Source organism: Podarcis erhardii (genome assembly GCF_964252035.2).
Source record: "Podarcis erhardii genome assembly, chromosome: 2".
NCBI lineage: Eukaryota > Metazoa > Chordata > Lepidosauria > Squamata > Lacertidae > Podarcis > Podarcis erhardii.
Window position 1 is genome coordinate 59,843,142 of NC_138498.1, and position 25,659 is coordinate 59,868,800.

At 42.0% G+C, this 25,659-nt stretch overlaps 1 protein-coding gene across 3 annotated transcripts in view; it reads right to left on the reverse strand.

The window, feature by feature from the left end:
• MACROH2A1 (macroH2A.1 histone) overlaps positions 1-25,659 on the reverse strand; it is a 45,293-nt gene that overhangs the window by 10,069 nt on the left and 9,565 nt on the right. For 2 of the 3 annotated variants that reach the window (XM_081850402.1, XM_081850403.1), the window contains exons 2-6: positions 23,033-23,240; positions 7,336-7,442; positions 6,872-7,069; positions 5,073-5,180; positions 1,037-1,136 (exon numbers count right to left, since the gene is read on the reverse strand). In XM_081850402.1, the coding sequence (XP_081706528.1) occupies positions 1,037-1,136; positions 5,073-5,180; positions 6,872-7,069; positions 7,336-7,442; positions 23,033-23,204 (685 nt within the window). In that variant the 5' untranslated portion in view covers positions 23,205-23,240. The remainder of the gene's footprint in view (positions 1-1,036; positions 1,137-5,072; positions 5,181-6,871; positions 7,070-7,335; positions 7,443-23,032; positions 23,241-25,659) is intronic. The other variant, XM_081850404.1, reaches the window with a different exon arrangement.

Consider the following 25,659-nt stretch of genomic DNA (forward strand, 5'->3'; position numbering starts at 1 on the left):
AAGACTGGTCTAAGTAAAACTTTCTTGTGTCCTCTGTCTACTGATGCACATACTAGCATTGAGAAAAATCATCAGGTTGTCAAAATCAAATTCACTGTTTCATTAAGAAATTATTAAAAACTTGTGGAATCATTAAAAGCAGTAATCTCCTCCTCTGCACACAGCAAAATAAGGCAGGTGCCAACTCTGCAGTGTTTCTAGCGCCTCCTGGAGATATATTTATTCACACAGGCCTTCACTGGTCATTGACATCTGGTCATTTTAAATGTAGTCTGTGCTGTATTTATTGGCTTTTAATTTTTTTTAAAAAAAGTATTAGTATTTATGTGTTGTTAACTGTCTGGGTTTTTTTAAAAAAAGAACAAAGTGTTGTATACTGACCTAAAAGCAATTAAGGTAAACATAAGCTATTGCACCCTTCCCCAACGTAGTACCCTGCAGATGTTCTGGATTACATGTCTCTAATTGTTGGGAGTTGTAGTTTAAAACACCTACACCAGGTTAGGGAAGATTGAGCTACTCCACAAAACCACGTAGATTATTATTATTAAATGTACGTCCTTTGAACGACAAGACAACTTTCTTTTTGAGCAAAACATTTTTTTAAAAATACAGGTAGCGTCGACAATGTATGATTAAAATAATCTTTGTTTATAACTGAACAAGAAGCTGACTGAATTAAAAACAGGGAAGGAAGCAGGGGAGCATATTAGGTCATTATCTCTCACTATCAGTTTCTATCCCTACCTACTTCAATGAAAAGAATAATCAGAATGGAGAAACTACTTATTTTGATGACGGATATTTAACCGTTTCAGCTCTCAAAGAATCCATATACGAAACATCCCCAAAAGAACCAACAGTCACATTTGATTATTATGGAACAATAAGTTAATGAGGTAATAGTCACATATAATAATCCACCCTTTTATGTATTTTGAGGCTTTCAAAATCTTGCATTTATTACATGAGAGTAGTGTGAGCATTCCATAATTTCCATGTGACTGTTAGTTATGGCAGCCCATTCCCCATTTACCTAGATCATCTTTAAGGTCAATGTCAGCATTGGTGGGATTGATAATGGCCTCCACTTCGAAGCCGGCTAAATTACTGATTTCACTGTGAATAAGGTTCAGCTGAAAAGAAAAGCATGAGGTGGGAAATAACGACAGGACAGTTGGGAAATCACAGAGAAGCTGTAGAAAAGTAAGATTTGCAACGCAGGTGGGGGTAGCATCACTGCAAACAAAGGTGCAGAAATAAATGGCAGGTTAACTGGTAAACAAACAAAATGGAATATGCTTCAAACTCAAGACTCGGACATGATTCTGTGCATGGGAAGGAAGCACTTGTGTCAGGTCAGAGCTTTAACTTGCCAAGCTTTAATGCTTGATGGGGATGAGCTGGCAAGAGGGTGGGATGTCTGGTCCCTAGCACCTCTGCTGGCTTCCTACCAGGCAGTAGTGGATATTGGGGCACTAGTGCTTACTTCCAACTCTGACTGGTCATGTCACAACTGCCTACCAGGAGTTAGAGGGGTAAAGCAGCAGTGAGGCTGGTGTGGTGCAAACCCCCTGGCAGGACTGCCGGATTCTGTCTGCTGGTGTGTTTGCACAACCCTGGTTTCGCCTCTCTCCCTCTGCCCCCAAATAAGTAGCAGCAACCAACTTGAGGTCTGCTGAGTGGTGGCATCCCACCCCACCACCTGCTACTGCAACTACAGGAAGTTGCCAGCAATCATTTCACATGACATGTATCTGATCTGCTTACAATGACATGCAGCCAATGGACATTTTGGTTCACTGTTGCATATGGTGGGTAGGGAAGAGAAGGGATGGTTTTGAATGTGTGTGCAATTTCAAGAAGGATATACCTTAAGGCTGCAGTGCTCACTTATCTGGGAATCAATGTGCAATGTATGCGGTAAACTTTCTATAAACGGGTAACCAAAATAAGACAATGTCTCCTGCAGGAGACCAAATATAAGAGCTTTCAGTTTGGTAGGGAAGCCCCCACCAAGTAAAGTGAGGTGGGTGGCTGCTAGGGAGAGGGCCTTGTCAGTGGTGGCACCCCTGTTATGGAATGTCCTCCCTACAAGAGTCTTTCCTGGTGCCTTCTTGATGGTATTTTCAGAATATTCTTTCAGGTGAAGCCTTTTTTTAAAAAAAAATCTTCCCAGGATTAAATCTTCAAATGGGAATGTTTATGTGGCATAGGCTCCCAATTTTGTACTTTAAAAAATCCCTACATGATTTGTACCTTACATTCTTTGGAGCAGGGAACTCTTTTGGCTCCATGGGCCAGATCCATATCAGGAACTGCCTTGTGGGCCAAATTTGACACAAAGCCATTGTGAGTCACATGATTGACTGGTGGGGAGGGCCAGCCACCTGTCAAAGTCCCCTCTTGTATTACTACTTATTCCAATTTATTTTTTTGTCAATGCGAAGTGAGAATAATAAAATAGCTGTTTTTCAAATGCAAACAAAATACAAAGTGCCAAAAAGCATTGACATGCTGTGGGGAGCAGCCCAGCCTTCAAAGTGGAAGTAAGGAGTCAACTGAAATGAGGGGAGCGGTGCAGATGGAGAATCAGAATACAGGCTTGGGAATCAGAGATGTGTGTGCAAAAATTATTCCTGCAGTTTTCGAATGTAAGATATGTATTTATTCTGAATTGGAATGGATTATGCCAAGGCCTGTTTTTAAACAGAATCTATGGGAATTACTTCATGCACTTATAATAATTTATATGTTTTCTCATACTCTACTGTTTGAGCCTTGCATTGGCACAACTGGTGTTGGCAGAGAGAGAGCAAAAATCAGACATTGAATAAAGATACTTCATGTTGCTAACTTGTGAGAATTCCCAAGGGATTCAATTTCTTAATATATTCATAGACCAGCCTGCTGTAACCAGAACTAAAGGTAGTTTTTAATGTGTGGCAGATGAAGCTTGACAAAGTACTAAAATAATATTTTATTCAGTAGAACAAAAAAACACACAGGTAATAGACATACAAAATATCAACAAATACAAAATGTTAGCATTTCTCAGTGCAAATCCCTAAACCTTCTCCATTTCCAAATGAAAAACATGACTTTGGAGGTTAGATGCACATATAAACATGCCTTCCAAGCTACTTCTTCACTAGGGAAAGGGACTATTATTCAATATGAAATAATAATTAGCTAGAAGAAAGCACGCCCCTGGTAAGACAGCAAAAGGAACATATCATTTTGTGATTTCTGTAACTGAACATGTAACACCCCACTTTAAAGCATTTTCTCACTGTAACACAGACATACAATCAAGTTTCTGAAACCTTTCCTGAGTGTTTTGGTTCATGCAATATTACAAGGATCTACATGATATTACAAGACAATTGCAGAGTTTCCAATTCTGCATTTGTCTCTTAACTTTTAACGCAGGAGGGACAGGCCTTTGTGGAGGAGGCTGGGAAGGGGAGATGCTTAACGCTTCTCCCACCACTGATTTTTCCTTCAAATCACTATCCAAAATTTTTTCTTCCTCTGGATGGGCATTTCCAGTATTAGGACTTAGCTCGAATGTGTGTGGAATACTTTGGAGGATGCTTGCAGGAAACTCAGCAGATGGAAGAAGGGTTAAGCGATATCACTGAAAATGCCTCCAACCCTGCAAAAATCTCTAAATTATCATTAACTGGCAACTATGCTTGGAAAACACATATTGCATGCCAGCTAAATTGTAAGGCATGTTGGAATGAAAGCCCGCAAATGTATTTACTGAATTAATTAGTGCAATGCCACCTGGCATTTTTCTCCAAAATTTAATTTACTGGGGCCTTACAGACATAGATGACTATATAGCAAAGCCATTTCATTTTCAGCACAAGTCCGCTAAAACAAGTACGCTGTCATGTGCAGATGCTTTTTAAATCACAGAACATGCTGTTGCCTTCAACTAGGAGGCTAAGTGTGCTCCTCTGGTGACCACCTGCATCCAGGGATGTCAGCATCAGTCGTTATCACAATTAACCTTTTTGGCTAGGCACATAGCTTTGTTTATTTATTCCTCCCTCTCCTTCGCTAGTCAGTCTTTTCACATCTATCCAAAACTCCACCACCAGAATTCTTCACTTTGCTGATTCCATGATGCCCCTTTTAAAGCTCTCTATAGCATCTGTCCACAATATATTTCTCCTTTTCTTTCCCATTACACCTTTCCCCCATGTCCTCAGCTCCTTCCCCTCTACTACTACCAACCACTCAGAGGTTTCTTGCTGAGCACCGTGGAGGGTATTCAATGTAGTGCTAAGATGAATAGATTTCCATCTTGCCTGATAGCTCTCCCTTCCCTTCCCCTCACACACTCTTCTGGGGGTTTTCCTGATCCTCCAGAGCAGATTTTGGGAAGGAGCAGGGAAGCCTTGTTGCACGAGTGGGAATATTTATGACTCCACCCATTTCCCCTTCCTGCCTCCCTAGCATGGCTCCCTGAAATTTTATGTGTTGCCACTTCTTCCTCCCCTTTCATATTGCTACTGAAACCCCATATTTTCTGCGAGGCCTTTGGCTTAACCCCTGAATCCCCATTCACACCTATAACTACATTTTTAATTACATGCAGCTGCATTTGCCCATGGTCATCCATTGCTACCTTCATTTCTCCTTCTCCTGTTTGTTTATATTTAGACAGCAATCTTTTTTGGACTTTCCCCCCCTTTTCTTTCCCTCACCCCCCAACACTTTGTGCTATGTGTACTGAAGAAGCAATGAGTGCAATCTTCAAAAATATATATAAAAGATTCCATTGTTTCCAAGAGGATAGTTTGCCAGATGTGTTAATCACGGCAGGTGGGGGAGAATGGGGAACTTGGGTGTGTGCCAAGCCCTTGAAGAAGCAAGGAAGTTGCGTTGCACCCAACTAACTTCTACACAGAGTAAACCCAATTAAATTGATAAGCCTAAGTGGGCCAGCTTACTAGCTTCTGTGGATCTGCTCTGAGCAGGAGAAGCACTGGATGCAATCCTGTATATCTATTTAGCTATGTACTATTAAAAACTGTGAACATATTGCACAAACCTACCTTCTGCCCAAGGAATAGACTTTTTGTGGAAAGGACGGTGAAGCCATCTGTCGGGGTGCCTTCTGTTGTGCTGTCAGCACTTGCTGATTTGCTGACTTCTCCCTGTTTCTTCTCAGTCAAAATCAACCAAGCAATCAGTTAGTAAAATCCACAATTAAACAGACCAACGCAGCACAACTAATCATATGCTCATGAAGTGCATGCATACTACTCTATTGCAGCTACTCCGCAGAGGGAACGAGTTTGCAAAGCCCCCACTGCTAGACTAGACACATGCTAGATGTATTCACGAATTTTAGATACAAATAAAACTTATCACTGTGAGGGTAATCCATATGCTTTACTATACGGAATGTGTTTTACCATCCATCTAGCAGTGTGAGTGGGAATCTGTCTCCGACATATCTCAGCTGAGTGACTCTCGTATAGCTAAAAGAATACTTGTGATTGGATTCCTCTAAAGGTGTGATGTCAAAGGCAAATCCATGTTGTGTTTCTTCCCCAAAGGTATAAGCAACAAAAGGTATTTTTATTTGCATAAATTTCCTTTGCATGAAGAAGGTCCCAGTTTCAGTCCCAGGCCGGGCTGGGAAAAGATTCCTATCTGACACACAGTGGTGCGCCACTGCCAGTGAAGCTAGATGGCCCAAGAAGGCAACTTCTTACGTGTCCATGTAAAGCTGTTGAAGAACTCTGCTTTTGTAATCATGGTATAAAGCAGGAGCGGATAACCTTTTGTGCCCATTGGGCCAGATCTTTATATCCTGCTGCCCTGTAGGTCAACTCTGGCAGGCCGGTGGGACTACCCACCTCTCAGTCACCTGATGTCATAATGATGTCGGCTGACTGGCAAGTGGATTGTCCTGCTCACCAGTCAACATTGGCCGGTAGGGTTGCAGGGGAGGAGGGAGAGAGCAACCAAGCAGGTTGAACTCCCTGTGCATCAGCTGACGTGTGTGAAGATCAATGCTGCTTTCTGCAGGGTTTGGGTGCACCAGCAAGTTCTCTGTGGGAAACTTGCTTGCATATCTGAACCAAGCAGGGCTGACCTCCTCACCCATCAGCTGAGACGAAGGGAGTTCAAGCCAGACTTCTGCAGCGATCGGCCGCATGAGAAACCAATCCAGCCACATCTCTACCTGCCCTGCCCCTGATATCGCATAAGACGTCAGGTGTGGGGCAGGTAGGCATGGCTTGGGGGAAACAGCTTGGCGGACCAAATGCAGCCTGCAGCCAGAGGTTCCCCATCCCTGTTAGAAAGGGTACATTAGGAAGCTAAATATTCTAGAATCTATAATGTGCCCACCTTCACCTCCACAGAATGACCAAGCGGTATATGGCCCACTGCTCTCTATAGCACGTTGTCCATAACATTTATAAGGTGGAAGTGGCTTGCCAGGAGGGGAGATAGCACTACTCTATCAGGTGGGTTGTTGCTGCTTACCAGGAAAGAGAGAGGGAGAGAAGAGGTGCAGGGGAGGTCAGCATGGGGCAAATAGGTCAGTAGGCACACTGGGTTGGCTCCACCAGCGCATTTGCACAATGCCAACCTCTCCACCGCCTCTCCCTCCCACCCCGCAAGCAACAGGGACCCTCCTGCCAGGAAGCTAGCACAGCAACTCCACCTCACCTGGCAGGCTGCTTCTGCGACTAGCTAGGGTCGGATCAAGTGTCATCCAGACAGCTAGAAATAACCCCCATGTTATACACAAGCACTAACTTTGTCTCATGAAGCACAATGAGGTTTGCTTCCAGGTAAACAAACGTAGAACTGGGCTGTAGAAGAAATGGAAGCATACCTTAGACTTTCTTGCTCCTTTCTTGCCACCCGTTTTCTTTGTTGTGGTTTTCTTCTGTGATGGAGATTTTGCCTTTTTCGCCGGCGGCGGAGTGATGATCGCTTCCAGTTTTCCTTTCGAACCCCGTTTCTTCGCCAACAATTCTGGGTGAATATTTGGTAATACACCGCCACTGGCTATGGTGACGCCTTTCAACAGCTTAAATGGAAACGGAACAAACAGGCAATGCTGAATGGCTTTGAAACTGGGAGAAACCAGGCACCTCGCCACCAAAGGCAAGGGAAACGCACAGATGAAAAGCTCAAGAGCAGGGAGATTATGTGACAATTTCAACCTGAAGAGTTGCTGATACATTTCCCATTAATGTAATAAAGCCGGGCCAACCGCAAACTTCTCCTTATATTCTGAATTATGACTTTGGGTGAAGAAGAGAGAGGAAAGATTCAAAAGGGAAATCTTTTTACCTGATTTAATTCTTCGTCGTTTGCTACAGCCAACAGGATATGTCTAGGTGTGACACGACCCTTCTTGTTGTCCCGTGCGGCATTTCCAGCCAATTCAAGAATTTCCGCTGTCAAGGAAGAGAAGACTTTCTCAATTCAAAACAAAAGAAAAACACCTGGCCTTTGTTTGGTAAATAAGGGAACGAAGTAGCATATAGTTGATTTTCTAGCAGTTGACAAAAGGTATGCAGCCACCTGACTCTCCAAGTACCTCGTGGTCGCAAACCACAGTATTATTTGCCTGATAGTAGATTGTAATCATAGATACGCAACCCTGGCTCCATTATTAATCCTCCAAATTTATAAAAAAGACCATAGGAATTTATGTACAAAACTAAACCTATCTCACAACAGGATCAAGACAGCATTTCTTCTTTGCCTTTGCAAGATTTCAGAGGGTTATTTTGGGTTTTGTCATCATTTTGGGATCAAAATTTCATGGTCAGGCATGCATTAGAAATTTCCCAGTAGGAATCAATTAAAATTGTCAACTCATTATGCGAACGCTCACCTAACAAACATGCATGTGGAATCTGCCAGCCTATATGACAGCCTATTTATTCTGATGACAAACTAAAAGATAACAAACCAATATAAGAGAAATTATTTATTGGGAACTAAGGAAAGACCTAATACATAACTGTATTTATCTGGTGTGTGTTGTATTTTTTTTTTTATCCATCTTTTGGCCCAGATAATTTTTGCACAATGTTCAAACCAGAAGTACTATTGTTTTTTAACCTAATTGAAATACAGAAACAACTATGGATATTTTCATGTTTTAATACATATTCTGTACATCTTGGGTAGTCCGTTTTGCCTAATTATTAGGAGTCTTCCATGCATTCATACATAAAAAATATCAAGTGGCATGAGTGTTAATCATTTATTCTTTAACAGATAAAAACAGATTACATGTGTAACATGCACCCGCTTTGGGGAATATGTAGGGAGGGCAATAATGTCTAGTGAAAAAAAGAAAACCATTAAACTATAGTTTGCATGATATAAAGGATTAGCTTCAGTACATATACTAGGTAAGCTGCCCTTTATAATATTCCTGTGATAAGCCTGTTATGACACTTACTGGAAAACCTTTGACTACAGCAACAGATGTATTTTTATCAATGATATTAAGAATTGTTCAGTGTCATATTTCTAAAAGATGCGGTACTGAGAGAGTATTTTGTTTCTCTAGGTTGATGACTTAACACGATTCCACACATGTGCGGCTAAATTTTTTTTAAGACAGACCAACTTTTAATTTAAAAACCTGAAAAGTTAATTCAATATTGAATGTCATTTCTGTGAGGCGCTATTAATGCTCACAGCATCCCTGCGCGTTGAATATTCAGGGTCAAGTCACTTGTCCTAATTCCAGACAAGGCAGCAAAATTGTTTTGCTATTATCACCTCCTGCCTGGAATTGTAACACATGAATCAGCCCTAAGGCCATGTATTATAGGAGCTAAACACCTGCAGTGGTACAGATGCTGTAATACTCCAAGGAACCCACTTCTGCTCCTTTTCTCACCTGCGTCCAATAGGACTCTGCTACCGTAAGCCAAGTGGTCTCCAAGGTCAAGGAGGAACGAAAATACAATCCTTTATGTTTGATAGCATATTAACAGCAGGGCAGATCTTAGGGCTTGGGAGTACCCTGGTAGGTCAGCATGTGCTGAGGAGGTCCTATGTACTGGTTTGTGAACTGATGCACGCCCATAATTCACTGGCTGTAGCTTCAAGTGACAACTTGCCTATGCAAATCGTGAGCAGCAAATCAATCTTTCAGTTCATTGGCTTGCGCCAACTCAAACACAATATTTTTCAAGTGAGGCAGTTCAAACATTTAACCGTGAGTCATCAAGCACCCTCTTGGGGAGGGAAGGAATAATAATTATTCAGTGTTGCTGTAAGGATTTCAGTGGGGGAAACCTTGGACCAGTCACTGTCTCTCAGCCTAATGTACAGTGGTATCTCAGGTTACATACGCTTCAGGTTACAGACTCCGCTAACCCAGAAATAGTGCTTCAGGTTAAGAACTTTGCTTCAGGATGAGAACAGAAATCGGGCTCCAGTGGCACGGCAGCAGCAGGAGGTCCCATTAGCTAAAGTGGTGCTTCAGGTTAAGAACAGTTTCAGGTTAAGTATGGACCTCCGGAACGAATTAAGTACTTAACCCGAGGTACCACTGTACCTTACAGCATTGCTGCAAGCAGAAAATGGAGGGAGGATGGACCATGTACACCCCAAGAGCAGGTGCTGAGGGCCTGAGTTTTTAATGGGACAACAGCAAATGGGTGGAGTTTCAATATCTAATACCCCAGTCATGGAGCTGTTAACCCCAGAGGAAAAGCTCTCATGGCGCCAATCGTCCAGCAACATTACAGTACATTTCTTCCTTGGAAGGAGGCTTCTCTCCAAGTTCATCTTGAGCACAGCAAGGTCACTGGAGGGGTAAATACCTTAATCCTGAGCATCCAATCCTATTCCTCTCATATACAGAAAAGATGAAGCTAAACTCAGAAGTTCTCACTCAGGATTCATCATGCTCCCCTCCTCTGGAGGACAGAGCTATAATATAATAAACTATGTGTACAGTTCAGAGATGGAATATTCAGGCATGGAATATTGGTTAATATGGCATCCTTTGCCAGCAAGCCAAATCCACAGTGTGCAGCAAGAAGTACTGATGAGACAGAGTGAGGCCCTGAGGGAACCATGAGGCTGCAGAAAAGAAATGGAAAAGCAACTCCACCAGCTTTGGGAAGGCAGATTGATCTTATCCTGACAACATACATTTGGGACAGCCAAAACGATGAGGACCTCATCTTCCCTCTGCTTCAAGCAGGCCCCGCAATATATAGAGAGTATATTTTATTATTAGCAATTCCTCTCACAGACTATACTCATTGAAATCAATGGCCCCAAATTAGTCAAGTACAGCTGTTCCTTGGAAGTTGAATGCCTTGCAGGTTGAATGTTTTGGCTCCCAAACGCACACTGGACATGATTGTTTCTGGTTTGGGAACGTTCTTTGGAACCCAAAAGTCTGTCGGGGCTTCCGTTGGCTGCAGGAGCTTCCTGTAGCCAACTGGAAGCTGTGCCTTGGTTTCTGAAACATTTTGGAAGTCAAATGGACTTCTGGAATGGATTCCGTTTGACTTCCAAGGTACGACTGTATGTCAATTTCAGTGGATCTCCTCCAAGTGGGAACAAATACAACCCTCTGTATTTATTATGCACTAGTAACAAATTTGCCTTTTTTACTCTTGACATCTGATACAACTACAGTGGTACCTCGGGTTACATACATTTCAGGTTACAGACTCCGCTAACCCAGAAATAGTACCTCTGGTTAAGAACTTTGCTTCAGGATGAGAACAGAAATCGGGCTCCGGCGGTAGCAGTGGCAGGAGGCTCCATTAGCTAAAGTGGTGCTTCAGGTTAAGAACAGTTTCAGGTTAAGAACGGACCTCCGGAACAAATTAAGTACTTAACCCGAGGTTCCACTGTATACAGAGAAGTTATATCGTAACCAGAGAGTCTGTGTTAAGTGTTGCTCTTCAATATCTGAAAGGAACATTTTATTTGCCCTTTATCTGTCTCTTTCAGGGGACACCTTTTTTGAAAAGCATGAAGTTTTTCTCCATGTGCAGGAAGCAATTTTGAAAGCACTGTTTCCTAATGGCCCTTCAGGGAAGTCTACGCACCCCACTTCCTTTTCAGACTCGGGAAGAAAGTGTGGTTTAAGAGGAAGGGTAGAAGCTTGTGAAGAACAGAAAGAAGTAAAATGAGGAGCACAGAGGGAGAAGCATTATGTTCCGCGCACTCAGGCTGCTGTTCTGCATTTATCTTGGAGCAACACTCATTGAGCTCAATGGGGCTTACGTCTCAGTAGGTGTGCACAGGATTGTGTGGTCACGCACACGCTCCATTTTAAGGGTCCTTGAGTAGCACTTTCACAGCTAGCTTGAGGAGTTCCGCCTGGCGTTCTGATTTTAAAGTCTTGCTCAATAAATGCCCTTTTTCTGTAATTAAACAAAAGTTGAACTGCAGCATTCACGGCGGAATTTTTAATGTGCACAAAGGATTTCCAGTGAGATCCCTCATCCACCTCAATAAACAAGCAAACAAACAAACAAACCTTTTTTGGGGGGAGGGGGGAAGCAAATAAACACAATGTAGCAGGGCCTCTTTACAGATGCTTTAAAACAGAAGAGCCAATGTGGTTCCCCTCTAGATGCTGTTAGACCTCCCCTGTCTCTATTCATAGGCCATGAAGGCTGAAGCTGCTGAAAATTGGCCTCTCCTGCTTTAAACCATTTTTACCTAGCATAGATATGAACATAACTGATCAGCTTCACAGAAAACACTTAAAACTATTAAGCGTCCAATGTGAAAATTCTTGAGGAACTATTAAAGGTAAAGGGACCCCTGACCATTAGGTCCAGTCATGACCGACTCTGGGGTTGCGGCACTCATCTCGCTTTATTGGCCGAGGGAGCTGGCGTTTGTCCGCAGACTAAGCAGCTTCTGGTGAACCAGAGCAGCACACGGAAACGCCGTTTACCTTCCCGCCAGAGCGGTACCTATTTATCTACTTGCACTTTGACGTGCTTTCGAACTGCTAGGTTGGCAGAAGCTGGGACCGAACAACCGGAGCTCACCCCGTCGTGGGGATTCGAACTGCTGACCTTCTGATCGGCAAGTCCTAGGCTCTGTGGTTTAACCCACAGCGCCACCCGTGACCCTTGAGGAACTATTACGCAGGTTTTAATATCATCAAAACTGATTTGGAGCAAATGTCATATCCCTCTCATGCACACACATAGAAATCATTTCAAGTCCAATCTGTTGTATGTAAAAAGAAGACGTAAGATTCCAAATTTGCTTGATAGCTTCACCATGCCCAGCATTTTGGACAAGGGAAAAAGTCCATGTAGTTGTCAGGTGTTCAAGACCTGGATTTTTGCTATGCAAATGTGAATATACCTGACAGCTCTGAACTCTAACTTCGTCCAAATGCTGATTAGCTTAATTTTATTTCCTCTTTTGGGGTAAAGATTTCATGTCTTGAGGAAAACCATTTCTCCTATTTCAAAACCTTTTGCCTTTCTCCACTTCAGTGAAATGAAGTCATAACGCTCAGAATTTAGTTGCTAACAGCTAACAGATGATATGTTGAGCAACAGCCAGCATTTTCAACAACAACAAAAAAAACTTTCAACATGAGAAAAGGGGTTTCTGAAAAATGTGTGAAACTGAAACCTTGATCCAAAAGAAATCTGAGAAGCATCTCTGGAAACCAAAGGAGGGACATTGGTATAATCCCATTTAGAAATCCCAGGCAATGCCATTCTGACCCCAGAAGAAGGATTTCATCTATTTTATTTTATTTTGAAAAACAATCACACATTGTTCCATCAATGATTTACTGAATCCAGAACATTCTATTATTCTGAAAAATCTTAACCCAATCAGACTCAATCAACTATAATAGTTAAGACTTCCCTACATTCATTTTCTTGTACATTCCTTACAATCTTCCTTAATATCCTTGAAAGAGGACCACTTAACATTTCTTTTCCCTATGCACACTCCTCATAAAAACAAATAAATACCAGCCTTGGTCTTACAATTACAGATATTTGAAGAAGTTCAGTTCAGTTTCAGGATATTCATATGCTGGTAAACCTGTTTATCCAGTTAACTGCCCAACTACGTCAAATAACTGAAGGTTCTGTATTAATGCAATGTAATTTACATGGAACTATCAAAGCTGTTTAACAACTAGACCTTTTTGGGGGGCAGGGTGTGTGTGTCTCAAAGTCAGCACTGTTCTTCCTCATCATTCATACTCAATCCGCAAACCACCCCACTTTTTTGATAGAAATCTCAAGCTGTGCTCCTATCAGATGCTTGGAGCACCAAGTGAATCACTGCAATGCTATAGCCATGTTTGCTCTGAAGTAAATCATACACTGCATTCAATGGGGCTTTCTCTCTTAACAGGTTAGCTTAGGACCGTAGCCTCCATAAGTAATCTAAAGAACACAATCTACAAGAGCTGAGCAGAAACTGAATTCAAATGGAAGTGCAGTCTGCTTTTGGTGCCTGCTAACAGGAAGCCCAAGCCATCTTGATATTTTCATACCGAGCATCCTGTGTTCACTTGCTCTCTGCATATGTGTGTGTATATATAAAATGGTGTTTCCTTTGCCTACCAGTTTACACTTCACTGTTACTCTTAACAGTTTACACATGCTTCTCCCCCTACTTTTAAATGCATTTAAACATGATTAGTCTAAGCACTGCCAGATGTTGCTTGTGCTAATGCAACGTGTATGGTTTGGCTCGACTGGTTTACAACTCAGGACAAGTCCAGCGCCTTGGATTATGCTCTGATTTTTAGGGACATTTGTTATAAACCTGCATTTACACAAACTGGATGCCCACCATGCCACCCACCCAACCACCTCTTGCATATGAATACAAAGAGAGACAAACTAAAAGGATAACCTGGCATTTAATAATACAATGTTGCAGATGGCTCTCCTTTCTTTGTGCTGGAGCAGCTGAAAAAGTTTGCAGGGAGTGCTGTGTTTGCTTATTTAAATGTACAGTGATACTTCGGGTTACATACGCTTCAGGTTACATACGGTTCAGGTTACAGACTCCGCTAACCCAGAAACAGTATCTCGGGTTAAGAACTTTGCTTCAGGATGAGAACAGAAATCGTGTTCCGGCGGCGCGGCAGTAGCGGGAGGCCCCATTAGCTAAAGTGGTGCTTCAGGTTAAGAACAGTTTCAGGTTAAGTATGGACCTCTGGAACGAATTAAGTACTTAACCTGAGGTACCACTGTATCTTGTGTATATTAACACATGAAGACAACATTTATGTACAGCACACACCGTCCCCCAACCTAATGCCAACTCTAAGAGACACATATTTTAATCTGTGGAGGCCAAATCGGTTCTGATACCGAACAAAAAGTGTCACATCATTTGTTATGCACTCTGAGGGCAGTTAATCTCTATCTCAAACATTTACACCACTGAATCCGTCAACAATGCTACAGGAAGGCTATCAATTCCGAATTTCCAAGTGCTACAACTGATGCTGGACCATGAAGAAGGCTGAATTGATGCTTTTGAATTATGCTGCTGGAGGAGACTCTTGAGAGTCCCATGGACTGCAAGAAGATCAAACCTATCCATTCTTAAGGAAATCAGCCCTGAGTGCTCACTGGAAGGACAGATCCTGAAGCTGAGGCTCCAATACTTTGGCCACCTCATGAGAAGAGAAGACTCCCTGGAAAAGACGCTGATGTTGGGAAAGATGGAGGGCACAAGGAGAAGGGGACGACAGAGGACGAGATGGTTGGACAGTGTTCTTGAAGCTACTAACATGAGTTTGACCAAACTGCAGGAGGCAGTGGAAGACGGGAGTGCCGGGCGTGCTCTGGTCCATGGGGTCACGAAGAGTCGGACACGACTAAATGACTAAACAACAACAACTGATACAAAAGTCCTAAGTGGTTCTTTGCTGGCATCACTAACACTAGCCAAGACTAGGATAAGAGCACAGGAAGTGACTTAGGCCATTGGGCCACCTGGATCAGTACTGTTGCTACTGACTGGTTTCAGGCAAAGGACCTTCCCATGCCTACCTGGAGATGCTGAAGTGTGACCCTTGACCATCCAAGGCTCTTTGATTTCACAGAAGTAGTAGTTGAGAGGCTATCTGCATCCCAACCACAGCTCCTTGATTTATTTCATAAAATTTATAAACTGCTTGATTGTAAAAACAAACAAACAAGCAAGCAAGCAAACCCCAACGCATTTTTTATTTACATCAAGAGGGAGGGGGACTTTTGCCCATACTAGGTCCATATTTATGTCACAGTCTTAAAAACCTGTGTTGTTAGCAAAGGAGTAAATTCTGTTTTAAAAGCAGTATAATTTACCGTGCAAATTTATACATGTTGACTCTGAGGTAAGCCCTACTGAACTTAATGGGACTTGCTCCCAGGTATTGAGCAGAATTTCAGCCTTAATCACAAGGTCTTTCTCTTTCACTGAATTTCTATTTCCAGGGATAAGGTTAAAGATAAACTACAGTATTGTACCACTCAGTCTAAATGTATTGATCTCTCTATATATCTTTTTTTGTTTGTTTGTTTTTCAGTCTTGCTCAACCTGATTTTTCTTTTTAGGGTAGGCTACACATACACACAAATCAATGTGTAATGATATGCAGGAAATATGTCAAATGTTCCAAAGAATGCTGTCACTGTAATGGATTCTTCATTGTTTAAGAAACTTTTTGCTTCCTTTCCTTACCATGCAGCCTATAAATAACACTCCGAACTTTGAAATCACATTCTATGAATCAAATTATTTTTATGGCAGATCACTGTGGCTACAGCCGCTGTCCTTTTAAAAAAAGCAGTGTGCACTAAAGTATATATATATTAAGAAACAAACACGATTGTCGTTTGCCTTTAAATTATTACCTTCCTTCTGAAAAGAAAGAAGAGTGGAATGGCACTTCCACATAATGAATTCTGACAGAAAACATGGCAAGCACTTGGGATAACTGGTTAACTGCACTAACTGGATACGTTCTTATTTTTCAGGCACTCAATGGCTTGGGACAGGTTTCCACACAGAAAATGAATCATGATTAAATAGCAAGCAAATGACTTGCTGGAGTACTGTATCTGAAACTCCACTCAGGGAATCTGGTGATGTCATAAAGCACGAGAACAAAGCATAAAAGTCACCAGAACACCCAAGAGAGAGTTATGGTCTGGAACTCTAAAAAAAAAAAAAGTAAAAAAAAAGTGCATGTTTTAAATTTTACAAAATGAATGGATTGGCAATAAAATACAGTGGTGGAAAAATGTTAATGGAGAAAGCAGACATTTCAAGTTTTCGCCCTACCTGACTTTTTCTAACTGTGGAACAATGTAAATCACAGCACCTTTTTTTAGGAGTGGGGTGTTATTGTATATCACCTGCTGTTTTATAAACTTCACTCTTTCCTAATTTGCTGTGGAATTATTTTTTTATGTAGAGCAGTCTATTGACAGAAATTCCCACAAGCTTCATTTCTGTCTACTATTTAAATTATGCCCATAAGCTTTCTAGTTCTTTTTCTGAATTAAGATAGATGGATAGACAGGCAGACAGATAGATCGATAAATAGATAGATAAACTAGGCAGACTGAAAAAAAGATAGAAAATGTAGTGCATTCAGATTAAACAAATCTAATTAAACAGAAAAAGAAGATTCAAAACTGCAGTCAGCATAAACCAAATTCAGAACCACAAGATAATAAAACACTGCAGCGCAAGAAAATAAATAACTAACCTAGCAGGCCAAAAGCCTCTGGAACAGGAAGGTCTTTGCAATTTATTACAAGGCCAATAACAAATGTGCTAAGAATTCCAGAGTCTGAGTGGTGCCACCACTGAGAAGACCGTCACCCATGTTCCCACAGTTGGTGGGGCACTGGGTTTGGACCTTTCCTGCAGGTATTACTCCACAAACAAGTTCAAAAATTCACAATATTACCACAGAATACCCTACAAGTGTTAAACTATGGTTGGCTGTACTTGACTTGATAATCCAGACCTTGCTTCAGCTGGGTTTAAACAGCACAAGTTGTCCCAGCCTCAACCAGTCCCCACATTTGAGTTTGTTAGTGCTAGTTTCAGGGTTATCTTCAATATTATGTCTTATAACTAAATGCCAGAAAACGATGTTTTTGAAATGTGCTTGGGAAAATGGTGACTTGTTCAGCCTAAAAAGAGCTGACAAGAGACTTACATTACATGACTGAAAAGTAATAAAAGGATCCTCTCTGGAGATGTCAGATGAAAAGTGAAGATAGGAGAAAACTGTTTATTAGATGACACAATGCCTTATTTTTCTATGTCTGTTTTAATACCAAACAACATGGAAAACTGCTCCAGATGTTTAGTACAAAAGATTTGTGGAAGTCCTAAGAGATCCTTGCGGTCTCTTTGGTTAGGAAGCTATCAAGACAAAAACACTGGGTCTTATTTAGTTCTTATTGAGTACAGCCTCTGGTGTAGCTGCAAGACATGAGACTCTGCTAAGTGACTGCAGGGTGTTTTCCACCTCTGGTTAGGAAAATGTATTTAATTATTTATTTAAAATAACTTATATCCAACCCTCTCTCCCTAAGGAGATCAGAGCAGCATTTATAAAAAGCAGTTCAACGGTACAAACTTATAAACAAGCAATAGAAAACACTCACATTCATAGTAGGGCTCAAAGCCTGATTAAAAACAGATGTTTTAACTGTCCTCCTAAGTGCAAGCAGTGAAAGAGTGACATGGATCTTCCAGGGGAGGAAGTTTCAGGGGTGAGGAGCCACCACAGAAAAGGCCCTCTCACATGCTGTCACCTTTTGAACTTCTCAAGGGCTAGCAAGAAGGGGAAGTTATAATGGCCAGTGATATGGGTTACAGCTATGAAACCACACAGCAAAATATGTCTGTGTGAGACACAGATTGAAGTGTGGACAGGATGAAAGAAGTATATGCCACAAAGAAGCAATTACCGTATTTTTTGCTCTATAAGACTCACTTTTTCCCTCCTAAAAAGTAAGGGGAAATGTGTGTGCGTCTTATGGAGCGAATGCAGGCTGCGCAGCTATCCCAGAAGCCAGAACAGCAAGAGGGATCGCTGCTTTCGCTGCGCAGTGATCCCTTTTGCTGTTCTGGCTTCTGGGATTCAGAATAATTTTTCTTGTTTTCCTCCTCCAAAAACGAGGTGCGTCTTATGGTCTGGTGCGTCTTATAGAGCGAAAAATACGGTAAGACTTTTAAGGCACCACGGGAACCTATGCTTCTTTTTAATGAATATATCATAACTCCTCTGAAATTTGGAACTTCTCTTTCAGGTCAAGTATGAAAAACGGGTGATTATGAGCAACGAACAAAGTAGGCTAGCAATCTCAGAGCCTTGAGTCAAAATGTAAATGTGAATGCCCTGAGTGGAATTCAATGGAGTAATCGCACATGGAACAAGGTGAGCTTGTGCAGCAAGAGTTTTCCCCTCTCTCCTCCAAAGCAGTTTTAGCATACATGCAGGACACACAGGGAAAGGAAAGCGTTGGGGGGGGGGGAGTCCCACTGCACTAGCGAACCTTGTTCTGCACATGCAACAACTTGGTTGAATGTCGCCCTTTGGCTTCTGATATTATATTTTCCTTGAATCTGGCAGTGATCTTATTGCCATTTCACCTTCCGCTACAGATCACTCTGTCCTCTCTACCTGTTCTCTCAACTCTGCCACAATCTCATGTTCTGTAGCTGCTCCCTATCAGGCAAAAAGTGAGGGTCAGTTCAGAAAAGTCCCATGGGATACTGTACGACCTTCAGCGATGCCAACAATTCCTTACTTTTTCAGCAGTCAGCACAACTCACAACATACAATAGAAATCTAGGCTCAGACCACACAAAAGGAAGAAAAAGGAAAGGCCATGAAGTCAAAACCATACATGGTGCGTGATGAAAGTGGGAGCTGTAAGACAGAAAATTGGAGGATTGCAGACAATAACCTTTTTATAAGGTCGTGGGCAATAACTTTGGCAGCCTAATCCTCACAGTCACTTTAATGGAGCTTGGATTGGCATCGTCTTTTAAATAAAGGAGAGATGGGCAAAATATCTTATTCTGGTTTGGAATAAGCATAATAACTTTTTATATAATGCATTTTAAATGAATGCAGCCACCAGGGGAAACAGACAAATGCAAATGTCCTTTTCTGAGTTTTGCTTTTTAGGGGGTGGGGGTGGGAAGTGTTAGACAGAAAACATAAATAGTAAAAAATAAATAAAAAATCATTTTTAAAACCCACAATAATCTCAGTTCCTTGGAATGGAAGTAATTAAAGGCAGAATCATTTTCTTTTCAGCTTTCTTTATAATATCTTCCTTGAGGATAATCTAGCTGGGATTGTAAGCCATGTTTACAAATTCCCAGGGTTCCCACCCTCCACAAAAAAGTCTTCATGCTCTATTGTATTCTTCCCTCGCTCAAGGTTCTTCAGCTCACAAAAGTGTGCAAATCTCTCTCTCTCTAAAATTGGTACCATGTCCTGCTCATTAACATTACTTGTAATACATCTCAGTTGCTAGTTTAGCTTGGGGGTTTTTATATATTAAAAAACACTCAGTGCAGGCTATTTTATAAAAGGCATGAAGTTTAGAATCTAAATATATATGTGTATCATCTGAGTTACATAGTGATTACAATAACAGAAGAGTAGATGATACTGAGCTAGATGGACAAATACAGGTCAATACAGACAAGCTTAGCAACCTGTTTAAACGTTCAAGAAATCCATTACTCCTCTCACAAGTAACTTCCTTAAAGTAGTGAATTGCCTAAGTACTGGGAGGGGAGGCTACACAGGTGGATTTCTAAAATTTATAAACGACTTCGATGGATGAACTGAGGGAATGCTCATCAAATTTGCAGACAGCACCAAACTGGGAGGGCTAATGCTGCAGATGACAGAATCAGGATTAAAGATGCTTTTAACAGATTGGAGAACTGGGCCCAAACTAACAAAATGAATTCAGTTGGGACAAATGTAATAGGGACAAATCTATGATTCTAAGATTGTGCATGTAAAGTCAGTCAGCTTGCTCTGGAACACTATTTTTTTAATATAGTTTAGGGCATTTTTATTATATCCTTAAACTTACTTAAATTGCTCCAATAAGCCACAAAGATGAAAGACCATCAAATTTAATCTCTTACCGAATCCCTCCCCACCCTGAGAACTTAGGTCTAACGTTTCATTTCTGGATACTTCATCTTGCTGAAATCACTGCCATCTCTTTAGCCTGTTCTCTACCACCCTTTTTACAATGGTGCCACTGCTTGTACATAACACCGAGTCCTTAAAGCTATTGCTTCCCCCCCTCTATTAATACTGCACCTTAGGGCTAATTGTAATTCTTAAATATCCTCGGTTCTGCATGGAAGCACTTCACAGAGTGGGTCTAACATCTGAAAACTGCTTGTCAATTATCGGTGCGCCTCCACTGGGTGCATGACCAGAGAAGTCTTCACGTGATGGCTCTAACGTTCCAACAGACTCTTAGACCTCTCTTTGTTCAATAAGAGCACACCATGTATAGCAGCCCCGGCAAAAGGAGGCCCTCCTCTAGTATATGAAGAGTGAAAACATCATGTTCTAATTGCATTATTGGCCCCATTTCAAAAAAGCTGCTCCTGCAGCTGTTTTGACTGACGGCTCAGCAGCAAACCAACCCATTGCCCAATTATTTATTTGCTTATTTACAAAATTTCTAGACTGCCCTTCCTTGCACATATGAAGACCTCAGGGTGGTTTCCAATATAAAACAATACAATAAAATATTTAAGCCAATCATTAATAAAATGCAGTAGCACAGGAAACCCCCCCCCAAAGAGCATTAACTAATTTCCTCCAAAGGCAGGGGTGCCACAACAGAGACGTATAGGGATGAGGAACCTCAGGCCTGGGAGCCAAACCCTGCCCTCCATGTCCCTCTTTCTGGCCCCCGAGACTCACCCCCAGATACATCCCCTCTCCCCTTATCATCCCTTCTGCATATCCTACTTGAGTGTTTTTGCCTGGCTGAAATAAGTCCTTCAATTCTGGTAACACTTCCTGCTAGCCTGGGCAGAGGACAGAGAGGGCTGTGAACATACACTAGCCTACTGCACAAAGGGGGGAAAATCACATTTGTTGCTTTGTTCACTTTTTGCCTCTGGTCCCAGCTACCACTGGCATGTGGTACCTTATCGTTGTGGTTGTAGGTTGTTTTAAACCGTTATTAATAAAGGGAATGAGGTCCTTTGGCTGAAGGTTCCCTAGCTCTGCTCTAGTGAATGGCTTCAAGCTAATGAAGCTTGCTAGTGGCAAAGCACATTTATTATTATTATTATTAATTTTTATTGGAAATTTTATTTACAACATAACTGTCAGGGACGCAGCGGGAGCGCAGGGAGAGGAGGAGATGGAGAGCGAGGGGGAGCAATCCGAGGGCAGCGTAGGAGAAGAGGACAGTAGCCCGAGAGATTCCATGAGCCTCTCCAGCGAATCGGAAGATTCACAGAAGGGGGCGCCGATGGCCAGGGCAAGGGGGCCCCCAAGGGGGACACCCCAGAAGCAAGGGGCCAGCGGGGACTCCCAGAGCAGCAGTTGGAAATCAGGACCAGCTTCCCCACCAGAGCGTAGTGGGGGGGAGGAGTCCCAGGTATCAGGGCCAGCGTATTCACCACCAGCGAGAGGAGATGAGTCAGGGTTGACCACGCCTCCATCGGAGAGCGAGGGAACGGTCGAGAGGAAGATCACCGGCTGGGCGCGCGCGCCAAGTTCAAATGTACAGGCGAGCGGCACAGCAGGTAGCCCGGATAGGGAACCAGGTTCTAAAGCCCGCCGGAAGGAGGGGCAAGAATCAGGGGGGTCAGCGTCAGAAGAGTCCAGAAAGGATGAAAACCCAGTGGGCAGGAGGGCCCAGAGGAGGAAGGAGCGAAGGAAGAGGTGGAGCAAGGCTAGAGTCTTAAACTGGTGTCAGGGGGGCAGAGACTCAGACGGGACTTCGCCGGTCTAGACTTTAAGACGTAGAGCGGCACGCTGCGGCTTTGAAATGGAAACTGAACTTCAATAAAGACTTTTGTACATAACTACAGCCGGGCGTTGGTCCTTTGTGAGCTGGGACCAAGGGGCGGCTCTGACAATAACATAACCCCCACCCCCCAATACAGAAATCCACCCTCAATAAACATGAACATAACATACATTGAGCATAACATACAACAATTCAAACAACCAAATAAAAGACTTCCTTTATCCTGTATCTGGCCTCCTTATTTACTTCTTATAAACTGTTTCCTTTATGAATAATTATTAAGATTTTTCTAATTATAACTTAAATATCCACAAAGTCTCCTGCAGACATTAATCAAAACAAGTCCAGGTATGTATTTTAGGGCACTGTTTTGTGAAGTATTCTCTGCATTTCCCCCATGCTTTTTGAAACTCTTGTCTAATGTGCATTATTTTGTGCATTTTACAGAACAGTTAAAAATGGGGGGGGGGGGTTATACCAGGTTCTTACGGCTGCCGTTTTTAAAAAGTTCCTCTCTTGTCGATTACAATGCAAGTGAAATACCCATGTCAGCTCCAGGCTGTTTTCGCTTGCACCCCATTCCTGGGGCATGCCAGAGCAACAAGGAGACTTTGGAGCCTGCAGGCCTTTCGCCTCTTCTGACATGACGCCAACACGCCTTCCAAATGGCTACCATTTGCCCTCCTTACTATCTCCATCCAATTTAGCATCACGGAAGGCTCAACCAAAAGCCAACCAATCTTACCAGGAACCCATAATAAATGCAACACAGGGTTTACAGCTGCGAAAGTTATAGTGCAATGCTTCCAAGACACAGAAATCTGAACTGAGATGCAAGATCAGTATTTTGGATTTACATTCATTACGAGGTTAATGTTGCTGCAGATGCAACGTGCCTCACCCTGCTGCTTTTATATTCCACAAATGCTCTCTCGCGTTTGCAACTGATTCCACTGAACTGCCTTGGCTCCTGTCAAGGCAAAACTTACCAGTCAGGTATTCAAGTACAGCTGCCATATACACTGGAGCACCGACCCCAATCCTGTACTTCGGATGACCTTTCTTAATATAACGGAGCATTCGTCCGACGGGGAATATGACCCCGGCTTTCGCCGAGCGAGAGGTCTTCGTCGACTTTTTCTTCCCACCCCTGCTGGACATTTTCTTTTACGTGGGTCTGGGTCAACAATCTAGAAACTAGAAACAAAAGGGGGAAAGGGTAAGGTTACAAATCAAGCCTGAGACAGTTGCTTTCAAATGGCGAACGATACCTCAGCGGTCTCTTAAAATCGGGCCCACAGGCTTTCAACTGCACTGAGTCGCAACACTGCCATACATCACATGGAAAGCTGCAGTGTTATGTTGAGAGGCAGGGCTTTTAGTGCCTTATCTGTGCCTCTAACACATAAAATTCAAAGAGATTTCTGTGAGCAAGGCTGATCAGACTGTGTGTCAGAGGACTTTGCGCTGGGTGCAAAATCCAGCACCCTGAGAATCCCAGCATTCATTCTTGTATCCAGTGGGGTCCCTCTACGGATGGAAAGCTCATTGAACCAGCAGGGGTAGAACAATTTGTTTGTTTGTTAGAAAACAATATAAACATAGGCATTTTTTAAAAAACATTTCTGTTTACAATTAACTATATGCTATATACTATACTATATACTATATACTATATACTATATACTATATACTATATACTATATACTATATACTATATACTATATACTATATACTATATACTATACTATACTATACTATTACTATACTATATACTATATACTAATGAGGTTAATAAATCAGAAAAGGAAGTTGAGGGAAGTCCAAAAGGGGGGAGGGAGAGATGTTATGTAAGTTGTATGTTGTAAGTATATTTGTAATGAGAGAAAAGAAAAATAATATTATATTTTTAAAAAAAAACCAGTTATGAAGGTTGGGGGAGGAGTGAATGCTTGCTGATTGAATGGAAGGTAATTTTTAGCATTTCATCTCTCCATTACACCTGACAAAACAAATTTCATTTTTGTAAAATATTTTTTTTAAAAAATGCTCTGAACAGATGACTTTATATTGCTCAAGGTGTTAAACTTTCTACTCTTTTTTTTAAAGCAAACAGTAATTTTACAGTACTAGATACAGTAGCAAATACAAAAATGAAGTCATTGTAAAAACACCAATGACCATACAAAAATAAACTCCAATAATATTTACAAAACATGCCTTGAGTCCTGACACTGTGCCGGCGCTATTCTCAGTCATCACCCAGGTTAGGAAAGCTGCTTGGACAATAATGTTATTTTTTAACACACTGATGATGCAAACAGAATTGTTCCCAGATTCTGTCTTTCTGGTAATGAGTGGATTATCTTGCCTGCTGTACTGACAAGTATGTCCAAACTGAATATTCTGAGAAAAGTAACCATCCTGCAAAGATCATATTGTTTGCTGTAGCAACTAGTCCCAGATGTGCTAGTGGTTGTGACAGAAAGACCCTTTGCACACGCTCAAAGGTACTCTTGCCCTTATTATCATTTCATGTTCTTGAAAGAAGACTGGCAAACTACCTCCAGCATATAACACCTTGCTTGTGGGATTTGGCCTGGCTGCCAGTTTTCTACTGGGCGTTGGTGTTGGTAGGAGACCTTGAGACTAGGTTACTTGAGAGACCGCATTATCCCTTATATAGTCAGTAGATCGCTGCAGTCATTGGGACAGTTTCTCCTGCACGTTCCAAATATCTCAGAAGCCTGCTCTGCAGTAACTCGGAGCAGGGCTTTCAATGTGATGGCCCCCGTTCTGTGGAACAGCATTGCTCTTGAGATACGACAGGCACCCGCTGTCTGCATTTTCTGGAAGCAACTGAAGACGTTTTGGTTCTGACAAGCTTTCCCTGGATGAAGTGGGTCTTTCCTGTGAGTGCCCACTTGTTAGGGTTTTAATCTTGTTTTAAGTGCACTTGTTGTTTTTTATGTTTTTAACTGATTTTAGTTATTTTATGTGTAAATAGACTTGAAGTGGTGGTTTAGAAGGTGATGATGATGATGATGATGATGATGATAATAAAATGCCAGGTAAAGCTTAAGGTCTCAAGTGGAGTCAAGAATGCTTGCATACAAAAGTACTGTTTTGTTTGTTTCTCTCTTTGGAAAAGGGAAAGGATTGCAATTAACTGCCTGGGATTTGAAATTGTGGAATTTATCCACCTACCAATCACAGTCGTTTTCATTCCATTCCCCTGCAGGAGTTTCACAAACTCCAATCTGACAACTTCCTTCCACCAGCATAATTGGACTTGACACCGGAGAATGATGGCCAGCAATCGCATGCTAATTTACTACCATCCACAAACATGTTGCTGATCGTTCTGCCGAGTGTCTGTCATTCTCAAGTTGTGTTTTTGCAAGGGTATGTAGGCATTAAATTAAAATGTTAAAAAGCTCCGCAGAGAGGGGCGGTTTACAAGCTCAGAAACCGTTGCTCTTCGGGGAGCTGGTGGTTTAGAAAACTAGTCCAAATTCCTAAACCTTTGATTTCCTGTAAGAGAAGCCTGTAGTGGCTTTTTCCTTCACCCCTATGGAGATAGACAGTTTTATAAACAATGTTTTATAAGCCAAAG